This window comes from Sceloporus occidentalis, unplaced genomic scaffold (assembly GCF_023333645.1).
Source record: "Sceloporus occidentalis isolate IW3139 unplaced genomic scaffold, rSceOcc1.0.p SCAF_44, whole genome shotgun sequence".
NCBI classification, from domain to species: domain Eukaryota; kingdom Metazoa; phylum Chordata; class Lepidosauria; order Squamata; family Phrynosomatidae; genus Sceloporus; species Sceloporus occidentalis.
In genome coordinates, this window is record NW_028317024.1 from 5,616,023 (window position 1) to 5,643,263 (window position 27,241).

Here is a 27,241-nt window from a genome sequence, read left to right on the forward strand (position 1 = left end):
GGCGAGACACGTGTGCGCACTGCTGGGTGCTCTATGCCGGTAAGAAGCAGCAGTCCGGAGCCGGTCAGGGGATTTAACGCGAGGATTTCCTTAGTCAGGACAAATAGGCCCGGCCCACAGCCCCAGTGCAAAGGCTTCAGTGAAATCACGTGACGAGCCGATCCCGTGAGGAGGTCAGCTGACTCGGAGCCACGGACGCAGGGTCCGAGCCGGCCGGGGATGAGACGTTACGTCGCTCTCTGTGTTGGCTTTACTAACCGGCTGTTTACATTAATACAAGAACCACGGAAGCGGCTGTATATGGATATTCGGTCTATTCGCTATTAGGGCCCCTGGAATATGTGTAGGCATGTCATGGAAACAACCTGGCTATATATTATGAATTGCCCCAGTGAGCTGTTGCCCCAAGAGGCACTTTGTCGGCCCGGCACACAAGATACCACAATCAAACTGGGGGGGGCATTAATAATTTCCACCATTAAATCATACCACTGAAAAAACACACACACACACACACACATATATATATATATTGCCAAAAGTAATGTGCTATGGAATGATACTTTTGTTATTGGACAATACAATACTTGATCATTCAACATGGGAAGCCTGAAACCACAATTTAGTACGACTAGTCCTTGAAATCCTTTAAACAACACAATACCTTAACTTTTCCACTAAATGATTTCAGGGCCTAATATTAGTCCCTGCTGCCGATATATATATATATATAAATATATATATAAATATTAGACCCTGCTGCCGATAGCAGGTATAGATCAACACATTAACACACAAACCCAGCTTTGCATGTATAGATCAATTGAAATTCACTTGTGATCTCAGCACTGAAGGTATATATCAAATAAACAGAATCAGACATACAAATCCTGTATTTGCAGGTATACAATAATAATATATGAAATGTAGCATTGCAGGTATAGATCAAATCAATACATGGAAACAGCATTGCAGGTATTAATCAACTGAACAAGACATACAAACCCTGTATTTGCAGGTATACATAAATAATGTATGGAAGCATAGCATAGCAGATATGGATCTACAGAAGAACACACAAACCAAGCTTTGCAGGTACAGATCAATTGGAATTCACATAAAAACACGGCATTAAAGGTATATTTAAAACCCCCTAAATTACAGGGATAGATCACAGGTTGCACACCCCAACCACGCTGCCCACATAGAACCTGGCCAGCACCCAGATAACACACATAAGATTTGCCATCTTTGTCCCATATACACCCTGCCTGTGCCATCCTGTTCCCCAAGGCTCAAACATCCTGCTAGTGCCGTCTTTGCCCTTCCACAATTATACATCTGTGATACACACAATCACATTAACTCATGCTCTCCCTCATTCAGACAAATCATCCACATATTAACTCATGCTCTCCCTCATTCAGACAATTCATCCATTTTAAGAAACTACACCCCTTGGAGCTTCAAATGAGGGGCTACATGTGTTTCTAGGACAAAAGTTGAGTGCACAAATAATGATGGAATATGTCGCTTTGGCTTGAAAATATGTTTTTTCTAACCATAACGACATGTTCATTTGTGTCTTGCGCACTCCAGGTTTGTACTAGAAACACAGGCAGCCCCTCATTTGATGCTCCAAGGGATGTCGTTTTTGCAAATGTGTACTTTTTGTGCCATAATTTAACTTCCTACGTGAGCAGTAATGCCACGTCAAGGCTTCAACCCTAATTACTGATCATTCACACGCCTTTCATATCTCCATTCACTCACAGAAGCACACGCCATTCTTTCCATACATTTACTCACAGTAGCACACACCATTCTTTCCCCTTACAATCCCAAAGAAATGATGGTAAAGGGAGAAGAAAAAATCACTTTTACAGCAAAAACCTCCATGGGTTGATAAATTTGATTTCCATTGAGAATTTTTGTGTGATTTTGTTGTCGGCACATTCAACTATGTAAAGACGAAAGTATGTCATACGATTAGTTCATTCATTCGGATCTAGGATGTGTAATCTTAGTGTTCCCTTTAATTTTTGGAGCAGTGTATTATAAAAAATACTTTTAGAAATCTGTAAGATGTTTCTAATGTCTCACTTAGTTTTTCCTGTTTTTTTGTATTTTATGGAAACTAATGTATGGTGATAGTTAGCAGAAGTAGCGTATTACTGAATTTCCATCCTAATATTATCTCGCCCCCTCCTACTACCAGAACCCATCGCCTGCAGCCCATGCCTGGCAAATCAGCTTTAATTGATACTAATTAAATGGACATTATTTTTTTTGTTTGTTTTACAAATCACCGGCTTGTTTATCTTTTTAAATTTGAACGATTCCACTAGAAATGTCTGCCATTTCCCTTCTGTCTTCAGGTCCCCCGGCAGCAGATTTGAGGATTGACCCTCGCTGCTACCTGTCTGTGCCATCGGCGTCCTACTCTACTGAACAGGCAGCCATGGTTATGCAAAAGAAGGATGCTGGAGTTTTATTCTCTCTCATTCTCTCACACTCTCTCAGGAGCTGTTGTGCCAAAAAGATTGAGAATACTGTCAAGTCTGACCGGTTTAGCGGACCGGTTCCACACGCTCCGCTTCAGCGTTTAGTAATGCAAGCTTTGTTATGTATTTTATAAAGACTCAAATATCCAGGTCAACTATTAAACAAATGAACATCTTAAAGTGATAGACGTTCTTTACATTATCCTTACGTGCTTTCAATTCTAGATTCATTGCATGAATGGAATGGCATAACCAGTTTCTCTGTATACATTATTTCTTGACTTTTTTATTATTGAGTTTTTGATGGCCGTTCCCATAGTGACTACAAACCCCACACCTGATGATTTCTATGGGTTAATAAAAACAAATGAAAGTGAAAGGAGTTTTGTGTGATTAATTTCAAACCGAGTCTGATTGGGGATTTATTATATGAAATTATTTTGTATACCTAATTAAATTAATGCAATTAAATATACAAAATACAAATTCAGTTTATATAAATATTTCCCATTCTGGCTTTATATGTAAAAAGATGGGTGTGGGTTATAGGATTAAAACTCCATAAATAGTCTCAATAGAAAAAGGGAGTAGCTCTTTGTATTATATTATGGTTGCGAGGTCCCAACAGACTATGAGTGGAAAGAAGAGTAGGCTTTTAGCCAGTTGCAGGGTACTTCTTGAGGCAAGTCTGTTACTTTAAATCCCACAACAAATTCAATACAATGATCCCAGTTTTATTATGGAGTCCACCCAAAAAATGTGATGGCCGTTTTTTCTTGTTGCTTTTCATAGCTCCTTTCTACTCTACAGTGATTATGATTTTTGCAACCTGTCTGGCTCCCTTCTTCCCACGGAAGGGCTCCAATTACCAGCTCTTATAATTATTTTCTTTTTGATCAGAAATATTACCTGCAATGAGGGCAAAAAGTTGCCCCATCATACGGTAATATATACATTACTTTTTGGGAGAACAAATATATTCCGGTAAGGATCTGCCTGCAACAAGGTCAGGATATACTGGTATGTCTTAATTGTCATCTCGGCACAGCTTTTAAGGATGTATCGATAAGTCATATTGGAACAAATAAAATCAAGGTTTGTTAATGTCAACCGAACCTTCCATTTTAATTTACGCTAACGGTCTCTTTTAGCCTGTCCTGATGGGTTATGCAGTACTGACTCTTTTTAATGTTTCTGGATATTACCATATGTACAGTATCTTCTCCGGAAACATTGCTAACGTGCCATTTTCTATTATATCGTATGGCTATGGATCAGATTAGTGATCCTTCTGTACAAGTTATAATCAGTTTCGATCAAACAATTCTGTTCGGTTGCTTTCCACACATTTAAGTGGAGGCACTTATGGTATTAAGTATTCGCAAAGATATTGTTTTATATTTCTATGAGTGGTGGTTACCCAGTTAGGATTATTGTCTAACCCTATACACGAGGGCACAGCACTAATGTTTTTGGGTAACTTAATTGCATATAAATTATTGTTTTAGTGCTTAAAATTAAAAACACTTATTACTACAATATAACAAAAAAGTTTTGTCAATTTAATAATATAACAGTTTCTTAAAGCCTTTGCTTTGTTTCTTTTAATAACTAGCTGAGCATTAAGGAGCCATTTGAGAGTCTGAACAATTTCAGAATAAACAATGATATATATATATATATATATTTATAAAATAAGACTGCTTTGAAAATACAGTATTGTAGTTTCTACAAATGTGTATCAACAAATAGATATAGATAGGTGGACATTGGTACATTAAAGAATGTCCTGTTTTGATTGTGCTGATTTCACATTTATACAAGGGCAACTCTGTTTTAAAGGGCCCTAAAAATTGATTTAAAAAAATGGATTTAATTACATACATATGCATGCAGTATATGGTTATTCGCTAATATATATATAATCGTGATATAACATGAGGAATTTATATTGCGTTAGGGCTGTCCTGCCTGTCATGGCGCCCTATAAGTCAAAGAAGGCCCCAAGCAGCTTTATAATCTTCCTACACAGTAGCACCAGGTGTACTATACATTTGGTATAGATCAAATTGTGTTCTCAACCAATATTAATGTCCACAAAAGAAGGAAGAACAAGGTGGTCGTAAACCACAGAATGGCTAATTATCCCATCTTCTTCTTCACCCTGAAATGTTTTTATGTACTATGGATGTAACAACTAGTGGAATATGGCCTACTAGAGTTTACAACAAATCCGGAATATGGTACAATGTACGAGAATATCTCCCTCTTCTGGCAGGTAGTCTTTTTCAAGGTATTTTTAATATACTTAATGGATATCATACAGCTAGTACAGTGAGCAGTTTTATTAAGATATCTGTAATGGAAATGTCATATTAAATGGAGTTCTAAACGGTTTGGCGTGTATATGTTTTTTTTTTATTTCACCAATTAGAAACTGGGGATGTAGCTGGTCTGTCCCATGGTGATAGAGCATGGGCTTTTTAACGCTCTGATAGTTGCGCACTGGCTCTTTAGAAATCCCCTGATGATACTTTAGGGATAACAACGTTGAAACACGCAAATTATTAGACAGGGTTTAGGTAGCAAATAAGATAGGTAGTATTTTTGCTGCTGTGTTATGCAATGAGCCATTTTCAACTCTTATTTTTGAATGTTTGTGTTTTGTTGCTAGACAATTAGCCATAACCAAAATAACTTTTTATTGTGGCTGTGCCCGTGTGTCAGTCATGAAATATTATATCATTACATATTTTGTATTTTAGACAGAAAATTGCTTGTTTTTTTGTTTTACATTTTTGCTCAGTGAGATGAGTCACTACACATGAAAGTGCTCGTAACTTTTAAAAGAAAATTGGCCTTTGAAGTTATTTTTTCAACAACAGCAACATTTTGGGCAAGCAACATTTTGGGTAAGCAGTTTTTGCCAAGAATGACGGAGGGGAAGCAGGAAGAAAATATTCTGTAGGCATCTGATGTCACTTGAAAGGCTGCAGCACTGAATCTGTCTGTCAGACACAGTTTATTGGGTATGTATGCAAGGACGATTCAGCTGTTCTTGCAAGAGATACTCACTAAGGCTGGGCCTTTATAATCCATAGTGATGTTGGCAAGTTGCTATTCAACTGCCAAGAAAACTGCGGGTTTAGTGAATACACCCCACAGTGCAACACACAATATGGCTTGCATAGACCAGCAATTACACTTTACATCCACACGGTGGCACCATGTCAACATCTGACACATCTTAATGTTTTGAAACATATTAAAAAATATCTAAAATATGATCTACCCCAGAGATACTAAAATAACCCCTGTAACTTTTTGATTGTCCACAGTAGGCATTTTATGAATGAAAGACATTTTTTCCCGATAAAAAGCCAGAAACGGCCATAGAAACTCAAACATGACCCATTCGGCATTCAGCATACATCTTTATTTTCTACACTTATTCTTATTCAGTATGGGCTGTATGTACCTACGTTATCAGTTTCGGCAATCCTCTTGAGGAACATAGTCCTCCACAACCTTACTGCTTAGCAACTCATTAACCATGTTACTCTTCAGTTCAAAATTGTTTGCATGTGATGTTAAAATGTATAAGTAAAATTATTAGCTCTTGCTAAGGATTCACATGTAGATGGGAGGAAAGTCAGTAAAACAGAAAAATCCATTCTTGGCTACAAGGAAAGTCTCCTAAGGGAGCAGGAAAGAGGGAGAGTTTTTCTTCCAACTCACATTCTTCTTCCCGTTCCTTCAGACTTATGTTTGTTTAGATTTCACAGGGTTAAATTACTTCTATTGGCACTTTTAAGTTTTATAAAGTATAAAATGTGAAAAAATGACTGATCCAATTTTATTAACCAGAGAGATATTTTTCTTGGACGCAATCAGCTTCTGTGGAAGCCAAAAACCTGCTGTGTTCCTAGGCTTCCTCCATGTCCACTGAGTATTAAAAAATATATATCTACAGAATTTCATATTCATCGTACTTCCATTTAATTATACACAGGATCATAGAAACGTCTCGCTAACAAGGGCATGCTGCCCCAAAATGCACCTAATTAACCCTTGAAAAGCTGGTGAAAGATAAGGAGTATCATTAATTCAAAAGAACATTACAAACTCGTCTCAATGTGTTAATAAATGTTGTGCTTAGAATATATTTGATGGAGAGATTTCAACAAAACAACAACTTTGAAGTTAAGCATGAAACAGAGCATTCGCTGTTCAAATGAATGTACTGCGCTATTGAAATACAGTTCTGTGTCTGGGGTGCATGAATGATCTCAGGAGTTGGTAGATGTGCAATTATTAATGCTAACCTTGGGAGCTAAATTGATGGCCATCTGGAATACATAATGGATTGCTTAATGTGAAACTTTTGTGGCTGACTATAATAACCAATATGCAACACCTCATAAAATCCTATACTAATCCATGATGCCTTTTTTTCTTTTTTCAAAATTGACACATATTGGGAATTATGTGTAAGAGCACTTGGCAAGGACAGTCCATTGACCGCTACGGTGATTATCCCAGTCTCTCATTATACATATCCTCCACTAAGAATGTACACTTTATGACCAAAAGTATGTGGACATCCCTCCTAATTATTGAGTTTAGGTGTTTTATCACACACATTGCTAACAGGTATATAAAAACATGTGCTCCATAGACAAACAATTGGTCTTACTGAAGAATGCCACCTTTGCCACAAGCCAATATGCGCAATGGAAAGCGTTGACTGCATAAAGCACACAGCCTCTTGTCCTACATCAGTGCATGACCTCACAAATGCTCTTTTGGCACTCCAAAAAAACCTTCCTGTGCTTATGTTTAGGTCCACAGCAGCTGCCCTTTGGGTTCCTTCAACAGCCATCAGGGGTGCACTTAAATGCAGGTCTTGCCAACAGAATGGTATTACGCCCATTGTGGAACCAGACATTCTTCTTTATGGAGATCATGACCTGAAACACTGTCAGTGTGTAACACAGAATGATCTTGCTGCTGTATATATGGCTCTGAGCATACCTGAGAACAGTCTATGAGACAATATTAACCTTATAACAGCCTACAATGAAGATTCTATGTACTGACTCACCAAATGTATTACCCAAATGGCTCTAATTCCAGTCTTTGTGGAAACCTTGACAATATTTAAAGATAATGATATCTTATAATATACCGGTAGCAAATGTCTTTTATATGATCATAGCAGTGTAAAAAAGAAAGGAGTCGGTTCCAGACTGTGTGACCCTGAGAATCTCTCGTTTCCCCCTTAGACCCTGAGAGAAAGCCCCCGAGACTCTGGGTCAAACCTAAAAGTTTCCAGGTATGGTTCTGAGTGACTATTCCTGCACAGACCACCACCGCACCCATCCAATGTGTAAACTCCTAGATTAATTTTGATTTTAATATACTACAAAATTCCATATAATTAAAATTTAATTCTACCAACTTGGCTATCTATCCCGTTGGAGCCCTATTACAATTGTTTTAAAATGACATGAAAGGCAGACAATGAAAGGAGTGAAAAAGAACAGCCAACTATTCTGGTGGATGCAGCCAATCCTTAAAGGTTTATAAATCAGCAGATATTGATATTTTGTTAAAGAACAATTAGTAAAGCACCTAATTACACAGATGATGTCCAGAACTGGTGTAACTACCACTTGGCATTACCCTACAGCATACATTGGCAGTTGTAGGAGAACTAAAAGGGGTTAAATTGTTCATTCTCTGTATGATTTCAACCTATATTGAACTTGTAATTCTCTTTTGTAAAGAAATATGTCCTGTTGAATCTAATCTTGTAAATCTGCATTTGAAGTGCTACTTTTTGTGAACTAATTGCTTTCCAACTAGCACTAATAACTTTTGATACATACTTATCTACCATAAATAATGACTATTAAGGCTGGGTAATAGTTTAGAAAATGTGTATAGAATGTGTGAAATATGTCTGAAACATTTGGGGGGCTCTGGCTGGGTTCATGGAAGAGGTGATACTGTTTGCAGTTATCCAGATGGAATAAAGGAATAGATGTGATTGCTTGCAATGCAGTTTGTAAAATTGTGTAATGCCAGTAGTGTGGTGAGAGTGATGGCATCTGTGGGCATTGGCTCATAGTCAGTGCTCAGGCAGAGCCATCAATCTGTTTGACAGCTCCTTAGACACTGTCAGCCAGCCACCTCCACTGAACAAGGTTTAAAAGCCCAGCTCAACAAAATAGCCCCTTTATTCTCCTGTGTGAACCTAACAAGCTGCCTGTTAAATGGGGAATTCGACTTGACACAGGAGACAGCAGACAAAAGAAGGCGGAACTACGTGGCTTAAATTCTAAAGGAGATCTCAGTTTCCCCCTTCAAAGCAGCAGCACTTTTACAGAAAGCAAAGATAAGAAAGATGATCTTAGAAATCTCTTGAAACATCTAGGACGCAGGGCTCTGTGCAGGGGATGCTGCCTGTAAACGGCGAGGTACCCCTGTCTGGCACCTGCCAAGGGGTGCTGGTGAACACACATGGAATGCCCTGAGACCACTTCTTCTCCTTGAAGACCACATTCAGGAGGCTGCACTAGTCAGACGCTAGCAGGACCCAAGGAGGGATCGAGAAGATGTAACCCCTTCCACTGTTTACCATGAGAAGATTGTCTAGCAAATGGCTGAGGTTAAAGCTTTTCAGGAAGAATATTCTCTTTTTCCTGCTCTTCTGGGTTTTCTGCTGGATTTTCGGGAACACTTTTCTGTATGTCCACAGAAGCCTGTTCTCAGATCGCTGCACCGACGAGGGGAGCAAGAAGATTCTAACACGGCTGGTAAGTGAGATGTGCTGAGAATGGGGCACAATTTACACTTAATTCAGTCATCGCTCTCTATAAGAAAGTGAATCATTTCACTGTAGTCCTTGGCAAGTCACTTAAGGGAAAGTCTTTGGACTTTGGGCTACTGTACTGTGTGCCATGACTCTCACAATACCATAGGATAGATAGATAGATAGATAGATAGATAGATAGATAGATAGATATTTATATATTATAACACATATAATATAAGAAACATTTATATCATTACAGTATACATTGTAAACCATTTGTAGGCAAATGTTCAGTTTACACAATTAGATACATCTATAATGGCATTTGTGGCTTGTTGGCAGAAAAGCAATATCTTTAGCACTGCTACATGTTATTGTAAGCTATGTTTCTGCTCTGGGGAATATATTGACATGTTGGTGTTATGGAAGTGAAGCAGCACTCTGTGATGTTACTTTCTGGCTATTGCAGAATGCTCTCCATAGTTTGGGGCTCTGCACTATACAGCATACAGCAGCTGTTTGCAGAAAGCACTAATAAATTGTCTTGGCTCATACAGTCTATGAATATTCAGTACAACCAAATGATGAATTAAGTTAAAAAAAACCCCAGTTAATACATTTGAGTAAAAAATAACTAGTGCCGCATTAATGATCATGCTAAATGAAATAAACCTGAGTGTTTTATCAAATGGTACAGTGAAAGTATGTATTCTGTATGTGTATGTGTGGATTTACAGATATTGCTAATAATGATTTCTAAGTCTTCATAGCCACTTAAGGCAATTGGAAATTATGGTTAAAGTCACAAAATCTTTATTGTCCTTCTGTTTCACTCTTCTTTATTTAGGATTTTGAGGGGAGCAGAACTAGTTCATTGCTGTCTCTAAACAGCAGAGAATGCTGGAGAATCCTTCCTTCAGCTACTTTTTGTATTTAGTATCTGTGGCTGAGCCTGATGCTTTTGAATTACATTAACACTTTTTAGAATGTGAATGAAATAGATGATGTTACTATATATATATATATATTACAAATTGTATTACATAAATAATATCAATAGTAATATAGACGCAGCAGTATAGTAATAGGTGTCATATGAACAGGGTACAAGAGGTCCATTAAGGGAACAGGGACATACACGCTTCTGTTTTCTAATGGACTTGTGGTGAAGAAATATCAGTGCCAACTAAGCCACTGGACAGGCAATGTTAAATGTCTTCACTCTCTCCTCCAGAAGGTCTAGGGGAGAGCACCAGCTGCTACCATCAAATATTGTGGAACAAAGTGCTGGCTCTATATGTGTTTGGTTCTGTATAGGAGCTCTCAAGCCTTTCAGCACAACTGTCTTTGTCTTGTCCTGCTTGTTCTGAGTCTATTGCTTTTTGATTCACCTATTTGAAGTTTCTGGTTTCCCAAGGACTATGAATGGGGTTGGCCATTTATAATGTATAGCAATATCAGGGAACTGCAATATTCAACTCTCCTTCTTTATAGAGACCCCTTTTGTTTTTCTCTCTGTCCACCTCCCACATGGCTCTGGCCTCTGTAGGGCTGTAGGGTAATTAAATCAGTTCTGCAGCTGAGTGCTCTTTTCCCTGTTATTGTAAAAAGGGACAGTTTAGTACTTTAATAAGCATTCTTCAGAAACCAAGACACAATTCCATGAGGTAGAAACTGCAGCTTTAAAGCTGCCATCATCCTCCATGTCGGATGATTCTTGCTACTGATTGGCTGCTCTGGGCAGGCCCACACTTGCAACACTCCCTGAGTCAGTGCTGACCGGAGGTAAGTATATCACCAAACACATTTCTGCATGCAAATGCACGCTAGGGCATAGGAAAAGGGGAGCACACATCAGTTCATCTTTCACATGTCTTTTGAGCATTTCATGGAACTGTGGTGGAAGTGTCCTGACAATTGCAGTGCACTACATGCATTGATAGGTGAAATAACCATAGTGTTTTGCTTTAAGGACATTTTCATTTTACATACATACTCTGTCTGGACCCGGTGTACATTAATGTGGGTTATGCCTGTAGTGGGCCACCCTCCCACCAATAAACAACTGTATTTCCAACACATCCACTAACACATTTACTCATACACATTAATACCCCCACACACACATCCACAATCACACAAAAATACAACGTGAACAATTTTGGACTGGCTTTGGCAAGAGACTATCCCCCATGGTTCCTCTCCTTTTGCAGAAGTGCAACTGGAGGCCAGAATAATGCAGATAGATTTGTGGAGAAGTGCAAAAACGATTCTCTCCAGGAATCTATCCCAAAAATGTCTTGGGATGGCAGATTGCCACCCCTGTCAAAGTGCTACCTTGGTCCCATTGACCCACCGGGATCCATGTAAGGGCTGGCTAGGGAGGGCCCCCTGTTGCTGGTGGACCCTGGGCATGTGGTCCATTGAACACTTTTAGTCATCCAGAAAAGCCACTCCTCCTGAGTTTGGAAGACTATGTGCCACCACTTACCTTGCTGGGGACTGCCCAGACAATCACCATGCTCTCTGTTTCATGTTTTAGACCAGAACCTTCTGTCAACTTGGCCATGTTAAGAGCTAATTCTTTTTGGAAGATCCTTATTTCCTATGTGCCTGGTTCCTCCTATTTCCAAGTGATGTTGTTACGCAGTTATGAAGAATAAGTGAAAAATAGTATCAAAAGTCTCAGTTAATGAGCAGAGATTTATTAAGCTAGCTGCTTCAAATTTGCATATTTGACCTAAATACGCCAGTCTCATTGGGATCCTTTGTTCTCTGAACTAGAAGGAAAGTACATTATCCTAACTGACAGCAAAATATCCTTACACAATATGTTTTCTGACAAAATACACAAAATAATTTGAACACACATGCAAAAAGGCATAAAACAGACTAATTTAATTGTCCTTGACAGTTAAATATTAAAAAGTAGACATCATTTTTTAAGCTTTTGGTTTGGTTTTTATAAGCTTTAGTTCTTAGTTTTATATGCCTGCTGTCAAGAAGTTGCTTTTTTTTTTTTTTTTAACTAACTTTTGTCCTGCAGCTTGTGGGTACTTTGGATGATATGACCAGAGTCAATTATTTATTCATTTATTTTTTATTTTATTTATTTTTAAAGATTGGTTGACAAAGAGTACTATAGAGCATCAGGGAGCTCATTAGAAGATCAGTCAGCACTGACATCTTAGGAAAGGAAAGGAAAGTCCTTACATTTAGATCACCATCAATGAAATGGCACTAAAAAATCTTGCAGATAATTTAAGGGATCTTGTTGAAACAACTCTTTATATTCTGATTTGTATCTTTTATTGCATCTGTTACATTGCTATATATAGTGCATGCAACAAACGATATTGCTATAAGCTGAAATAACATTTATTTATAGGTCTCTATACATCAATAAAAAAGGCTATTAGTCTTTAAACACACTATAGCCATATACTAACACTAAGTATCAAAGAAATTATTAGTAGAAGAATAATTGCTCGTAGGACATATGCCAAGTTTTTGTAATAGCAGCTGTGGAGGGTTTAATTTTATGCATACTTAAACCTTTAATTTCACTTTTATCCCATTCTGGTCTTAAGATGTTCCGCACGCAGGAAGAAATGTATTGCCTGTAGGCAGGGAGGTAATATAACTAACCCTGGCTGGCTTACCAAGGTCAAGCATGTCACCCGCTTCAATTGCCAGCGATGGTTGCACATTTTTGTGCTTTTATGTTTAATTGCAGGGAATGGAAACACAAAAGATACCTTGACATGTAGCTGTGCTCTGTGAATGCAGTTATAATGATTACCTTAACTTAGACGTGCGGCTGTAATTGTTCAGAAAAAATAACAGAAACCTTTTAATAGGGTGTTGCCCAGGGAACAAAGAAAATATGATGACCAAAGGATGTAACTTGATCGAGTCTAGTTAGCCTCTGGCAGGTCAGCTGCCGTCGGCAACTACTCCCATAGCCAGGCAATATGTTGACTGGGTTTGTGGTGCAATGTGAATAATATTTCTCTGGCGTTTTTATTATCTTATATTGTTAGAATTTCTTTTTCACAAACATATTAAAAAAGTAGAGCAAGAGAAAGACAGCTTAAAACATTGCATCAATAATACACATTGAAACATGCCTGTCACTCATTTTCTCATACGTTTACTCTAAATTGTTGTTTTAAAATAAATTAGGATTTGTTAAACTATTTTGCCTCCAGGATATCTTGAAAAAAAAAAGTATGATCCTCAATGTAGATATAGTAAGCATTAATCTGAATTTCTGACAACTCTTGTGCAGACATCACATAGATATGTAATCCGATGCTATAGGTGAGCAAATCTATAGGAATGGTTAGGGGGAGGAATTATGCAGCTGAAGCCTTACATGACTATCACTACCGCACAGAAGGAAATGGTTTATATCATGGTCTTGATTGGAAATAGTTTATTGTTTCTTAACTGAGATTGTTAAATTGAATATGACATTTTGTCTTTCATGCCATTGAATTACTTTAATAAACCCTACTAAATGCCACACATTATTTTAATGTAAGTATTTAAGCACAACTTCTGTGCAAACCATAGGAATTGGTTTTTTTTTAATAGGTGTGAGCTGTATCTATGCGCTTACATGTTATCATTCCCTTGCAGTGCTATGACTACACAGATGGTGCTGTGACTGGAGACCTCTGTGAAGATTTATGTGTGACTCACAAGCTGGTTTACGAACATTGTCTGTACTACCATCCTGGAAAGAAAGTCATTCAAGCCAACTGGCATGGCAGCTTGATAATATTGAAGTCCAAAACTGATGCATTCTCAAAATTTACGGCACCTGTCCTTTCAGACGGAGTTGACACACAAACTATTTCTGACCCAGAACTTCTAGTGATGGTGGCTGTGGAGATTAAAAATGTCCTGGGTTTGGATTTGGCTAATAATACCATAATGCCTATTATGGCAGAAAGGAGAAAAAGCCAAAACTGGAGAATAGAATTGGCCAGTATGTGGTCTTTATTTCAACAAGAAGAATATCTAATCTTCAGTCTTCTGCAAGACTTCAGTAGGCATGTCCTACACGTCATTGGTACCTGTGGCCATTTCTATGCTGTGGAGTTTCTTAGTGTTGGACATTCTTTGAAACAGAGCTTGTTTAACTTAGAGGAAGTTGTTGGTCAGTGCAAAAGTGGACATAAAAGGTTAAATGCGCTTCTTGACATTGCTGTCAGTTTCCTTGACATGGTCCATCAATTTGATAATGACTTTTCTCATCGTCTCCATCTCTGTGATGTCAAACCAGAGAACTTTGCAATCAGAAATGACCTGACCGTAAGTTCTTCTTGTTGATGTTGAAGTGAATTGAGTAGATATAATTTACCACTATTTTACACACAATTAAAAATAATCCAAATTCAGGGAACATTTCTTTAAGTTTATATTACATTGTATTCTCCTCTATATTCTGACCCACCCGGTTCCTGCTAGTTTTATATAAATTAGATATCTAAGATTCTTATCTCTGCTCTTTCCCCCACTCTGCTGTTTTCTCTTACCCAGTCTCATGCCCCTCACCTTAGCTCTCATTCTCACCTGAGTGAATGCCCCTCTCCATGTCGTTTTCTCTCCTTCATAACAGTATCATTCCCCTCTCTTTGACTGTTTTTAACTAATTTTGTGAAAATGTTCCCCTTCCTGCCCTTCTCTCTCATACTTTTCTATGTAACGGCTGTATTGTGGTCCACCTCTCTTTTTCTTGGTGGCTCATCTACACACACATCTGTGTTCTTATCTTTTCCTAATCAAAAAATGTATAAAACCCTGCACTTACTTTCTCTTCTTCATTCAAATGCCTAATACTTTCTCTATCCTGAGTCGTAAAATCGGAGCAGTACAAGGCATAACGTTGGTAAAGTATAATAACAATTTTTTCCGGGAAATCCAAGCATATACATATTTATAAAGCATCTGATCTCTGTAAATGCAAAATATCCACAGAGGTGCATCCATTATGTTAATTGCTTGGAAAGTCAATATTACATTTTAATTTTCATATATTTGGCTGCTACCATGAAGTATTCTTGTATTATTGTTCCAACATCTTTAGAAGAGTAAAAACATCTATTTTTATAGAATTAAATTGTAAGATAGCACAGACTTCTCTCAGCATGTCAATTAGTTTACTTGTGCATCTGGATTTGTAGAAATTTCAATGTCGTTAATTTGTATACCTCTCCGAAAACAAGAAGGGACCAACAACGAAACAAATGAACATTAAGCAAAAGAGCTCTGATTTTGGGTTTGAATATGGTTGTTTTTTTCACATCTTCTCACCCTTCTTACTGACAGTCTTTCACATACTCACTCTCTCTCACACTTTGATTCATGTTATCTCATACTCTCATTCACTCTCTCTCAATGTTTCCCTACCTACTCTGCTGACCGCTTGTGTGCCCCTGTCTCCTTGCCCGGCAGCTCTGCTCCTTCTCGCATCTTTTTGCTCTTCTCTCTTCTTTCTTTATCTGCTTTTGAACCTGGCCTCCAGGTGAACTTCTGCAAAAACAGCAAAACTTCCAGGCACACCCTCTCCTCCGATTGGCAAAATGGGGGAGAGGCTGTCCCTGTGGCTCCACTCTTTTGCAACGTGTACAGAGAGGCCAGAATAATGTTTGAGGTTTATGGAAGCTAAAAGAATGACCACAGTAATTTATTTTACACTTGTTGAGAATCCAATGCTACAGCATTGCCTCATGACAGGGTACAGAAGCAATTGTGACTAGAGCTGCAAAAAAGTGGTTTAATAATGGTCCATATGCAGTTGGTGGTAATCTCACATTTCCTGTTTCCATGGGAGTAAAGGCAAGCACAAATGCAGGCAGAAACTGCTGGTCTTCACTCACTGAGCCTCTGGGCACACACTCTCCCCTGAGAATGTAAGAGAGTGTAAGAGAGTATGAGAGGGTGTCTGAAAGTAAATAGCGGGAGAGTGAGAAAGTGTGAAAGCGCATGAGAGAGTGTGAAAGAGCATGAGCGGGTGAATGAGGGTGAGTGACAACAAATTTTGTTCCCAAATGTAAAAAGCCCTCTGAACTTGGTCTGTACCAAATTAGCAGGAAACAAAATTTGTTGTCCAAAAACAAATGGACTAAATACTGCAGAAGTACAAATGCAATAAAGCTGCAGTACATTGAAGTACAACTGTAGGTTTGCAGTATAAAAAAAAGTACACTAAATGTGCAGTAATGTACAAATGCAGTGAAGTACAAATGCAGTAAAAGTGCAGTAAATGTGCAGTAATACTGCAGTAAAACTGCAGTACAGTGAAGTACAAATGCAGTAAAAGTGCAGTAAATGTGCAGTAAAACTGCAGTACAGTGAAGTACAAATGCAGTAAAAGTGCAGTAAATGTGCAGTAATACTGCAGTAAAAGTGCAGTATTGCAGTTTTTTCATGTCCAAAAAACTGCAGTATTACTTCAGAAAAACTGCAGTAATTTTTTCGTAAGGGGTTAATTGGCTTTTATACCTTTCCCCATTTTTTCTACTGAAATATTGTAATAATTGCTGCTGCAGTTCATTAGTTAAACCACTGTTACTTCTTTCTTCTTTATTGGCCTATTCTCTGGTAGTCTGTGCATTTTTATTATACTGTGTTATAATTTTATTGTTTCTTTTTTTTTTTATTAACTTGTTTCTGCATGAGAGAGACCTTGGTGAGACAGTATAACTACCTTGCGCCTTGTTTTTATTCTAAAATGTTTTCTTTAACAATACAAACTACTAAATATATCAGTAAATTCCTTTATGCTTCCGATAGAATGTTTAGTATTGAATCTTATATGCTTTGTGTTAATAATACTATACATAAAATTACCAAAAATCAGTTTGCCTGATGTCCTTCAGAGCAAGGAACGTGACAACCCTTAGATCTTTGTAAAGTTTAAAATTCAGTTTCTAGTTTTATGGTTTTATAGTGTTCTACATAGGAAGTTTAAAATGACTTCATTATAGCTATAAACATCAATTAGATCAGCCCTTTCCCACAAGTTAGCATGACATAGTCTGGCAGATCTTTTCCTCTGCTGTATGTTCCATCAAATTTGGGTAATGTAATATATTATTTTCTTGTTATGAGCACCTTTTTCACTTATTCCCACACATTTCAAATAAATGTTCATTTTTTGTGGACAAAAATATACAAAAAAAGATGAAACTGAGGTAGCTTAGAGTACACATATGTAAAGTAATTGTTGCATGGAGTAAAGGTATTTCATGATCTTTCCATCCTTCTTTTGTTCTTTTTACATTTATAAAAACATTGGCAGTGCACAGGCAGGATATTTTTTCCAGCAAATTTCTCATGATGTTTAGTGAAGATCACTTTAGAATCCTGTAGTGAACATGGACCTGTAGTGGAAATGTTTATATTATAGCAATAATGATATTCTTTATCTTTTGTGTCGTGCGCAGAGCTTTTATTTCATAGAACAACAGTGAAATATTCCTCAGAAATACATTTGTTCTACAACCACCAATTACGAGCAGTGAGAAAAAACTGAACTATGAACTTCTCGAGGCTTAACTTTATGTCATGAGACTTCATAAAGTCCAAGCACTTTCAGCTGGGGATCATGTGTTTGCTTTGGGCTCAGTTCAACCAGTATATTATTTTTTAGAAGCAACTATAAAACATCTAATAGGTAGGAATGTTTCCTCTGTGAATGAAAGTATGCATTTCTCTAAGATCATCTCCTTAACGGTGTAGTTACTTTGAGGAAATAAAAACAGTTAATGGCATGTCCTTCATCCCCGTTAATAAATTAAGAATTTATTAAAACATGTGAAATATATGACCTCTCCAAAATTTTAACACCAGTGGAAGCTAAAATTGGAGAAATGGGATGAATCTTAACAGCTTTTTTGATGGATTTTGAGTTACTTAAATTAATCCACAGCAACAAACACGCCTAATAGGATCAAACAAATTTGCAAGTTTCTTTACAGCCTTAATCTGTTTTATGGATTAAATGCTTGAAATCGAACATGACTCTTTTTTGGGTTAGCTGTTTAGATACATTTTGTTTTGGAAGTAAAATACCAAAATGCTTGTGGAAATGTAGTTATTTTCCTATTCTAGATAATATGCTTGAATGTACAGTATATTCATACAAGTAATTCACAAAGATGATGTGTGTCATTTTCTTAGTAAGAAATTCATAATTTTATTACCATGCATGGGAACTACCTAGAAACAGGCTTGGACTTGCCATCTGGCACACCAGGCAATGTCGAGTAGGACGCTGGCCAACAGCACTACATACCCAATGTGCTACAGTGTGTGGCCAACAGCTGGATATGCCTGATTGCATGCTTCTTGAGCATAAAAATGTAACGTGCTGTCTCTTATATGCAGCCTTGAAGCGTCAGGGCCACCAAATAATTTCCAGTCTAGCATTGCATAGAATCATACATATCTGCATAAAAACATGTAATCAGTAAATTTCAGGGAGCTGCCATCGCCTTGCTCAAGGTCTACCACAATCTGCCTAAAAAATCGTATAATTTATAATTCCTAATCTTAAAAATTAAAAAAATACATTATATACAATCACTGGTATTAGGTACACCTGTTGAATTGCTTGTTAACACAAATAACTAATCAGTCAATCACATGGCAGCATCTAGGTCAAGATGTAGACGTGGTCAAGACAACTTGCTGAAGTTCAAACCGAACATCAGAATGGGGAAGAAAAGGAGATATAAGTGACTTTGAACGTGGCATGGTTGTTGGTGCCAGGCGGGCTGGTCTGAGTATTTCAGAAACTGCTGATCTAGGCTGATCTAAAGGGTTTACAGAGAATGGTCCGAAAAAGGGAAAATATCCAATGAATGTCAGGAGTCGGAGGAGAATGGGCAGACTGGTTCGAGAAAGGCAACAGTAACTAAAATAACCACTCATTACAACCAAGGTATGCAGAATACCATCTCTGAACACACAACACGTCGAACCTTGAAGCAAATGGGCAACAGCAGCAGAAGACCAAACCGGGTGCCACTCCTGTGGAATGGAAACTGAGGCTGTAATTCGCACAGGCTCCTGCCTTTTATCAATGGTTCAAGCTGGTGGTGGTGGTGTAATGGTGTGACAGCCTACCTGAGTATTGTTGCTCACCATGTCCATCTCTTTATGACCATAGGGTACCCATCTTCTGGTGGCTACTTCCAGCAGGATAATGCACCATGTCACAAAGCTCACATCATCTCAAACTGGTTTCTTCAACATGACAATGCGTTCACTTAACTCCAATGGCCTCCACAGTCACCACATCTCAATCCAATAGAGCATCTTTGCGATGTGGCGGAACGGGAGATTCGAATCATGGATGTGCAGCCAACAAATCTACAGCAACTGTGTGATGCCATCATGTTCATATGGACCAAAATCTGTGAGGAATGTTTCTAGTACCTTGTAGAAAGTATGCCACGAAGAATGAAGGCAAAAGGGGGTCCAACCCAGTACTAGCAAGGTGTACCTAATAAAGTGGCCTGTGAGTGTATGTTAAAGTAAATGATATATCATTTATGTTACTGTTATTTTTCTTTCAGTTTATTATTAAAATATTATGACTGTTATTTATAGACTGTTTGCTTCATTTCAGTGTCATTTCAGATTATCACTAAAAAAAGTACTTAATGACATTTCTTAAAACACAGCAGATTTTTTTAATGGATAGAATATCTTAAACTCAGAAATGCTTTTGCTTCTTAAAATATGTATCTGGTTTTTTTCGGTGGTAAAATCTGTCCCATACCATGTGGCTGGATGTGCCTGTCCATTGTTGTAGTGCTGCCTTTGCTGATGGTAGTTTTCTAATCTAGATCTATTCTAGTCCAGAGTGGGACAGGGACCCCACTAAAAATAAAGTAACATTTAAATGAAAAAAACTCTCTTAATTTCATCTGAACCAAAAGGTAAGGAAACAAAAGTGAAAAATGAATGCGTTAAAAACAAAATGAAAAACTTGTCCAAATCAACATTGCTTGGATTTTGATATCTTACTTAGAAAGAAGGTACATTAAAGACTGCTACACCTATATATGCATTAGGAAGGGACTTGCCTTGTACATATCTACCATAGAAACAACTAACTTTGCAACTATTTTTACCTTTTGTTAAGAGATTCTTCCTTTTGGTGATTAAGTCATTCTAAAAGCTGTGAAGGCAACATTCAGCAATAGATTTTGTCAAACAGCCACCAAAAATTGGACTAATTTAACTACATGCTCTTAGTTGCATCCTCATCAATTCATCTTAAAATGGAAAAAAAGGAAAATTACTATTCTGAGAACATTTGCTGGCAGTGAAAGGTCTCAGTAAGAGGAGCACTAAAATCCACTAGGCTATTCAGTGAGCATAGAGCACTTTAGACGGGAGAACAGTCTGACCTATTTATTTTCAAGCACATTTGGCTTACGTGCCATGCGTTTTTTTGATTTGATTTTGTCAGAATAGAGATGTGCTTACCCAGACCTAGAAGCTGAGAAACCAATACCTTTTCAAAATGCATTGTTTGGCTTAAACTTTTTTTCATGTCATTTTATAACTTGCAGGTTGTGGCTATTGACATGGATATGGCATTTTTCGAACCAAAAATGCGTAACATACTGGAGCAAAAATGTACCTCTGACAAGGACTGCAATTTCTTTGACTGTTTTTCCACATGTGATCTGAAGACATCTACGTGTGGAGCACAAAGGGAAAACAACAATCTACAAGTAAGTGTCTCACCAGTAAGGTGCATAGATTATGCTGCTCTAAGCAAGGTGGATTTAATTAGCTATGGGTAATGGGCAACTTGTTTTTCTCAGCAAAACTCAGCAGCTGAACCCGTGGGGAGCATATTGTGGACCTCATGAATTTTATTACAAAATACATTTGTTGTAAGAAAAAAAATATCACCCATCTCCAAAAACTGCCCACTTTCTAACATAAATGAGGCTTATTTAGCCAATGTTTCTGCAATAGAAAACAATTAGCGGATTTCATAAATGGACAGAAAGAAGCACTTTCCACATAAGGGACACTGATGGAAACATCAAGAGAATTGTGGCAAGATCCTGTCTTTCTCGTGGGTGCCCTGTCACCCTGTCTCAGGCCTAGATGTTTGTTTTCGTTACAGGAGCCCCCACTAGTAGTTGATCTGCCAAAATTGAACTACTTTATTTTACAAATACATTTTAAAAATATCAAAATGATTCCCGTTAATGTGTATTTGTATCAATACTAACAAAAAATGTAAAGCAGTTAATAATTTCTTTTACACACAAACAGGCTGTCGTGTCCATTGATGAGAAGGTATATCATATGTTTAATCCCAAAACTTGCTGAAGGATTTGCCAACACCGGTAAAGAAAAAGCATAAGGACTGCTTTTCACTAAACTCTGCTTAGCCCGCTTTCTAGATGCATAGCTAAATTGTATGTTAGTCTGTTGTTACTGTGTTACCCAGTGGCCAAACTATTTTTGATTTACAATTTTGTTTAGAACAAAGTCAGTGCACTTTTACCTTCTAGCCTCTGCATAATATCACATTAAAACAATATAAAGAACGCCAAAATATATTGGAAATCAGCCTAGATGTATGGAAAACATCTAGGTTATTAGCTACCATTAACTTCCAGTGGTAATGTTTAATATAATACACCTTCCATTAGGTCACAAGTAAAGTGTTTTTATACACTACTGCATTGCAGTCAATGTAACTGAAGATCAACATTTATAAAAAGAATAAACTATTTGTTACCCAACGTCCTGGTGATTCCTTGCCAAATGTATAATGGCAGGTGTACTTTAACAGCCCAGCGCAATAATTCTATTGTAGTGGTGTGTGGCGGGTGGCAACAAAATTACTTGTCAGTAGGTAATATTCGAAAGGGTTAAATCACTTGTATACATGTGAGGATTTCAATACCAGTGAGAAAAGCACAATCTGGAATTCTCAGATATTATATCAGTCTGTAATATGAAGGAGTCTTTGTCTACTGCATGAAGACATGAGCTGGCCTCGCATAATGCATATATCACACATGGAGGGGGGCAATGATGGATTCCTGGGGAGACTCCTTGCCCAGCCCCCTCTTATTTCTATTATTGGGGGCACAGGGTGACCGGAAAACCCTGTCTGGTCTGCGCCAACCAGACTCTCATGAACTAGCAGGTTATGGGGGCTCTATATGTATGGAAACGCTCGATGCGCCTGACCGGTACCTAGTTGCAAATTCATGGAACTGTACGGCGGCTAGGAACCGCTGCAATGCCCGCCAACAATTGGAACTGTGTCGTTAAGGACACCCACTGTCCCACCACGTTGCTCTTTTGGGGTTACACAATGCTGGTGGTGGGTAACACTTGGTGGTGGTTACGGAGAGGGAGCTCATTTGGGAACCCTGGTTTTATTACCCATCTTTAGGACCGGGGTTTACCCCGTCACGGCAATGGAACCCTAGCCCGACTACTGCGCAGACATTTGGAAAAAAATTGGAAACAATTTTTCAATTTTTCGCCTCACACACATACTAGCCCACAAATCCTCACACACTAATTGAAACACCAGACACTTACACATAAACTCACACTTTTTCTAACTCCATACACATACATACACACCCACACTCTATCTCACTCTCTCTCTCATATGGTTTAAACTCCACCCTACTCTTTACCTTTTGCAAAGCCCTATCTGCAGCGTAGCTTGTATTCTCTGTGAAAGCTGCAACACAACTACCACAGGTGTGTTATGTGACTCTGCTGGGTGCCTTGTCTTTAATGGACTCCATGAGTCACAGGATATCAGCAACATCACACACACATTATGGCAACCAAGGCTGAGATTACGGGGACCTTTTTGTATTAAGGATTTTCCCCCAATAAGGCCCCTATTGTATCACAATGTAGTATATGAAGTGAGGTTAGAGAATACTGTTCACTGGGGAAAATGTCTTTCTGATCTTAGTAATTTTAAGTGCGTGTTTATGTACATACGTCTTACTTGGAGAATGGGTTCTTGAGAATAACAAACTAATTTGAGTCATGAATCGCATTGTCAGGTAGAACATAATGGTGACTGAATGTTACATCTTCAAAACCTTTGTCTCAGCTTTCATTTCTAAATTAATCCTCTAACTGATTAAATTTGTCATTTTTTCTAGGTTATATGTGACAAGATATTTCGACACTGGTTCTCCATGAACATCATGCAGTCTGCCAATTCCTTTCCACTTCAAGCAGAGCTTCACAGGGCTGTACAAGAGTGTGCTCAGTCCAGTAACAATGAAAAACCTCTTACCGAGTTATACAAACTATTTCGAGCTAGCCAAAAACAACTTCAAGATAGAAATGTCTAAGTTTAGCAGTATAGTCCACTTTACCCTTAGTGTTTTAAGAGCACACCGAGTTTTAACTATTTTTTTCAAACAGAACATTTTCCATTCTACTTTATATTTTTACTACAAAAATCTTATTAAAGATTTTTATTATCATAATCACAAATGTAATAGTTTAAGTAGTGCAGAGCTTTAGTGACTGGTCCCTACAGCTCTTGCTCTTCAGCAATTTGATGAAAATGTCCTTGTTGTGGTCTTTTCATTCTAGTGGTCGGGAGATGGAGGTGTTAGGAGCTTTCCCTAAATATTAAATGTTTTAGTTTTTTACACATATCTGTCACACTGTTTACAGATTGCTATGGGTATTATAAACGGAATTTAGATGATTATCCTGCCTCATTAAAAGCTATTCCTTTCTGTTTGTTAAGTTACTTTCTCACTTTGGTTGAATGTGATTCAGGTTCACGCAGCCTTTGCAGACATAACTGCAGGGCAGAAAATTGATTAGTCCCAAAAAAGCCACAAAACAATTACACTGATAAAAAAATATGTTTATTGCAGTTGTGTAAATCAAGACAACTTGAAAATTCAGAGAAACTGCACCTTGAACATGCCCGTGATAGTTGTCTAATTCAATATAAAAAATGGGTGGTTTTAGTTAGAATTTATTATACTATTGCTATCTTAAGCCAGAGGAAATGTACATAACAAAAATAGAGAATATAGGATAAGAAATGCAACTTTCCCTATTACTGGAAGAACATCCTGGCCAATTTAACTTAGCTTAAACTTATCAATTTCATCAGTTTAATCGTGGAGACTGCACTTATGCTGTAATTAAGAGTGTCTTTTGATAGATCGGGCAGCATTTTAGCATTAGAGATATTGATCAAAGTTATATTTAGGGAGACTCAGTTAGTACAATTTGTTTCACAACAGTGTAAAAATACCACATTTGATATTGTCCACCCCAAATTTTATTTAAGCCTGTAGCTACCTACAATTTTGCCTAATAAAATATATATGAAACAAAAAAGGTTTAGAGTTGATTATTCTAAAATTTCAATGAATGTTTTCCACTGTGAATTTTGCTGCACGCACACACACATATAAATATACATATATACTGTGTATATATTAATAATTTAATTAAATCCCCCATCCATACTTCTACTGTTGCCAAGCACATGCAGCCTTTGAATATGCCTTTTTAATAGCTTTGCTTGCAATGGGGTTAGGTCTATCCTTACTATATAGTCAGACTAGGCAGGTAGGGATGCTGGCTCAAGATGCTCAACTATGTTTGAGGACGGGCTGGCACAAGGGAAATTGCCCCCCCGGTCAGTTAAAAATCCTTCATACAGACACTGGGTCACGTAATTCTGCATGACTCTGGGGTAATAGCGGTGTGACCCCACAGTAATAGCGGGGCCTCTTGCACAGTATGCAAACAGCTTTTAGCAGAAATAAAGGTAATGTGATGTGAGAGAGTAAGTATGTTTTAGTGTAAGTGTGTATGTGATTGCATGTTGAAGTAAGGGTGTGAGTTGTATGTGTACACTAGTTACAGGGAGAGATTTGAGGAGGTCTACCCGACTTTACCTGGGCTAGTAGGTGCCAGCCTTCCGGTGCCTTTGTTAGGAAGCGCATGCAGGAGAGTGGTGCTGGAGACATGGTTTGCCTAGGGACCTAGAAGACCTTGGGGCAGCCCTGAATAAGGGTCATATAGTATATATATATAGCAGGAGATGGATAAAAACAACATTGATTTATTTTCAGAGCAACGACAGAACTTTTTCTTAACTCAAATTATATGTTATTCTACTTGAGGTTCGATTGACATATCTGCTCCATAACCTTCCCTTAATATACTATCTATGTAATCTGCAGCTTCATCAAACAGAGTGCAGTGGATCAGCTGTAGTTCTGTGTCTATAAACTCTGACTAGCTGATTTCGGTAAATGAATGAATTTATTATTGTAAGTGGCTATGTGATCTGATATTGTTTTATTTATGAGAAATCGCTTAAACATTTTCTGGCACTTTTAAAAAACATTTCTAGATCTAGTTTTTTTCCTTATTGTATACTTTCACACACATTAGCTTTTATAGTTTGTTTAAGGCTTGTATTGAAATAAACAAGTACCCAATAACAAAATAATAATTTAGCTATAATGTCTGGTATGTTGGTAAAATCTGTAGTGAATAACAATGTGAAATGTACATATAAAACCAGTATCACAATTCTACCTACCTTATATTATGCAGTTGAGTGAAAGTAAAATAAGATATGTAAATATATCGTTTGGAACTGATGGCTCATTGGATCATTGTGTTTTTTTGTAAATATCTTTTGATTCGGCAAGATTGTTCAGATCCATTGTTGTTGCCTAAGGATGGGGCTGTTTTTAACCCCTTAATGACAAAGCCCGTTCATGTTCGGGCTCAAAATGCATTGTTTTCAATGGGTTTAGGGACCGCCCATTGTCCTTAAGGGGTTAAAAGCTGTTTAAAAACCTGTGTGCTTCCAGTATGGATTTATTGGACCCCTTTATTTAGGATTCTCTTTCTCCACAGATTTGTTAGCATTATTCTTGGCTCCTTGAGCAGCCTCTCCTGTATTCCTCCAATTGATCAATTGATTTGTGGAAAGGCCAGCTCTCTTAAGGGGTTAAGGTTGCTGTCTGTGGCGTGGCCGGGGTTTGATAATTTTATATTCAATGCACAGGCCCCTAAGATTTGATTTATATCGCCTCAATTTGATGGAAGAATATATGAAAGGCAAGTTCTTTCTTTGGCAAGTGCCAGTTTTGAGCTTGCGGTTAATATGTAGTTCTGTCCTGCCGTGCATGTTCCATGGATAGTAGTTACAGCAGGTTGCTCTTCTCTCTTGATGATTTTGTTATTCTGTTTGATCATGTTATATTATTTCGATTAATATTATGTTTATTGCCAATATTATCTCTGATTAAATCACAATGTATAATAAAAGTAATGTGGCCATTTCATATCTGGAATTAAGCCTTTATTTTCAAGGAGCTTTGTGATGAGACTTTTAAAGGTCATGAATCTATAAGTACATTGCTCATCTGATGAAGTTTGTGGTCCATAACAGCCAAATTAATCACCAGTCACATTAACAGTAATGTTCTTTTGTTTAATTACAGAACATATTGTTGAATGTGATGTTGAAATGAACCCTAAATAAATAAGTAATAATGTAATTAAAATTATGAAGCATTTTTGCCAATATTTCCTTTCAACAAGCTCACATTTGATATTAACTTCTTATAATATTTATAGAAACCACGTAGAATTTGATGGCAGCTAAGAACTATTCGGTCCATGTAGTCTGCCCGTTTTTCCTGTTGTAAGGGACTCAAACCTCTATCGGTTCTTGGTCTGGAGCCATAGCGAGGATAGCTTTAAGTTTATTCCATGCATATTTAAATTCCTTCAGATTATTCCCTCTACCATCTCTGCTTTGGAGACTGATCCATTTATCTACCACTCTCTCAGTAAGGTAGAACTTCTTGTTCTTAAA

General features: G+C 37.7%; 1 protein-coding gene across 1 annotated transcript; it reads left to right on the forward strand.

The window, feature by feature from the left end:
• The first annotated feature begins 9,148 nt into the window (after positions 1 to 9,148).
• On the forward strand, positions 9,149 to 23,717 carry LOC149289621 (divergent protein kinase domain 1C-like). Its single transcript, XM_089490426.1, has 4 exons — positions 9,149 to 9,325; positions 13,969 to 14,646; positions 20,925 to 21,089; positions 23,523 to 23,717. The coding sequence occupies exons 1-4, from the start codon at positions 9,149 to 9,151 to the stop codon at positions 23,715 to 23,717; spliced, it is 1,215 nt and encodes a 404-aa protein (XP_089346552.1).
• Positions 23,718 to 27,241: the final 3,524 nt, after the last annotated feature.

Excerpts from the sequence above, each read along its gene's own strand:
- LOC149289621 (XM_089490426.1), top strand. The coding sequence starts at position 9,149 with ATGAGAAGATTGTCTAGCAAATGGCTGAGGTTAAAGCTTTTCAGGAAG. Across the intron at positions 14,647-20,924 it reads CAATCAGAAATGACCTGACC|GTTGTGGCTATTGACATGGA; the intron begins GTAAGTTCTTCT and ends TATAACTTGCAG. Across the intron at positions 21,090-23,522 it reads GGGAAAACAACAATCTACAA|GTTATATGTGACAAGATATT; the intron begins GTAAGTGTCTCA and ends CATTTTTTCTAG.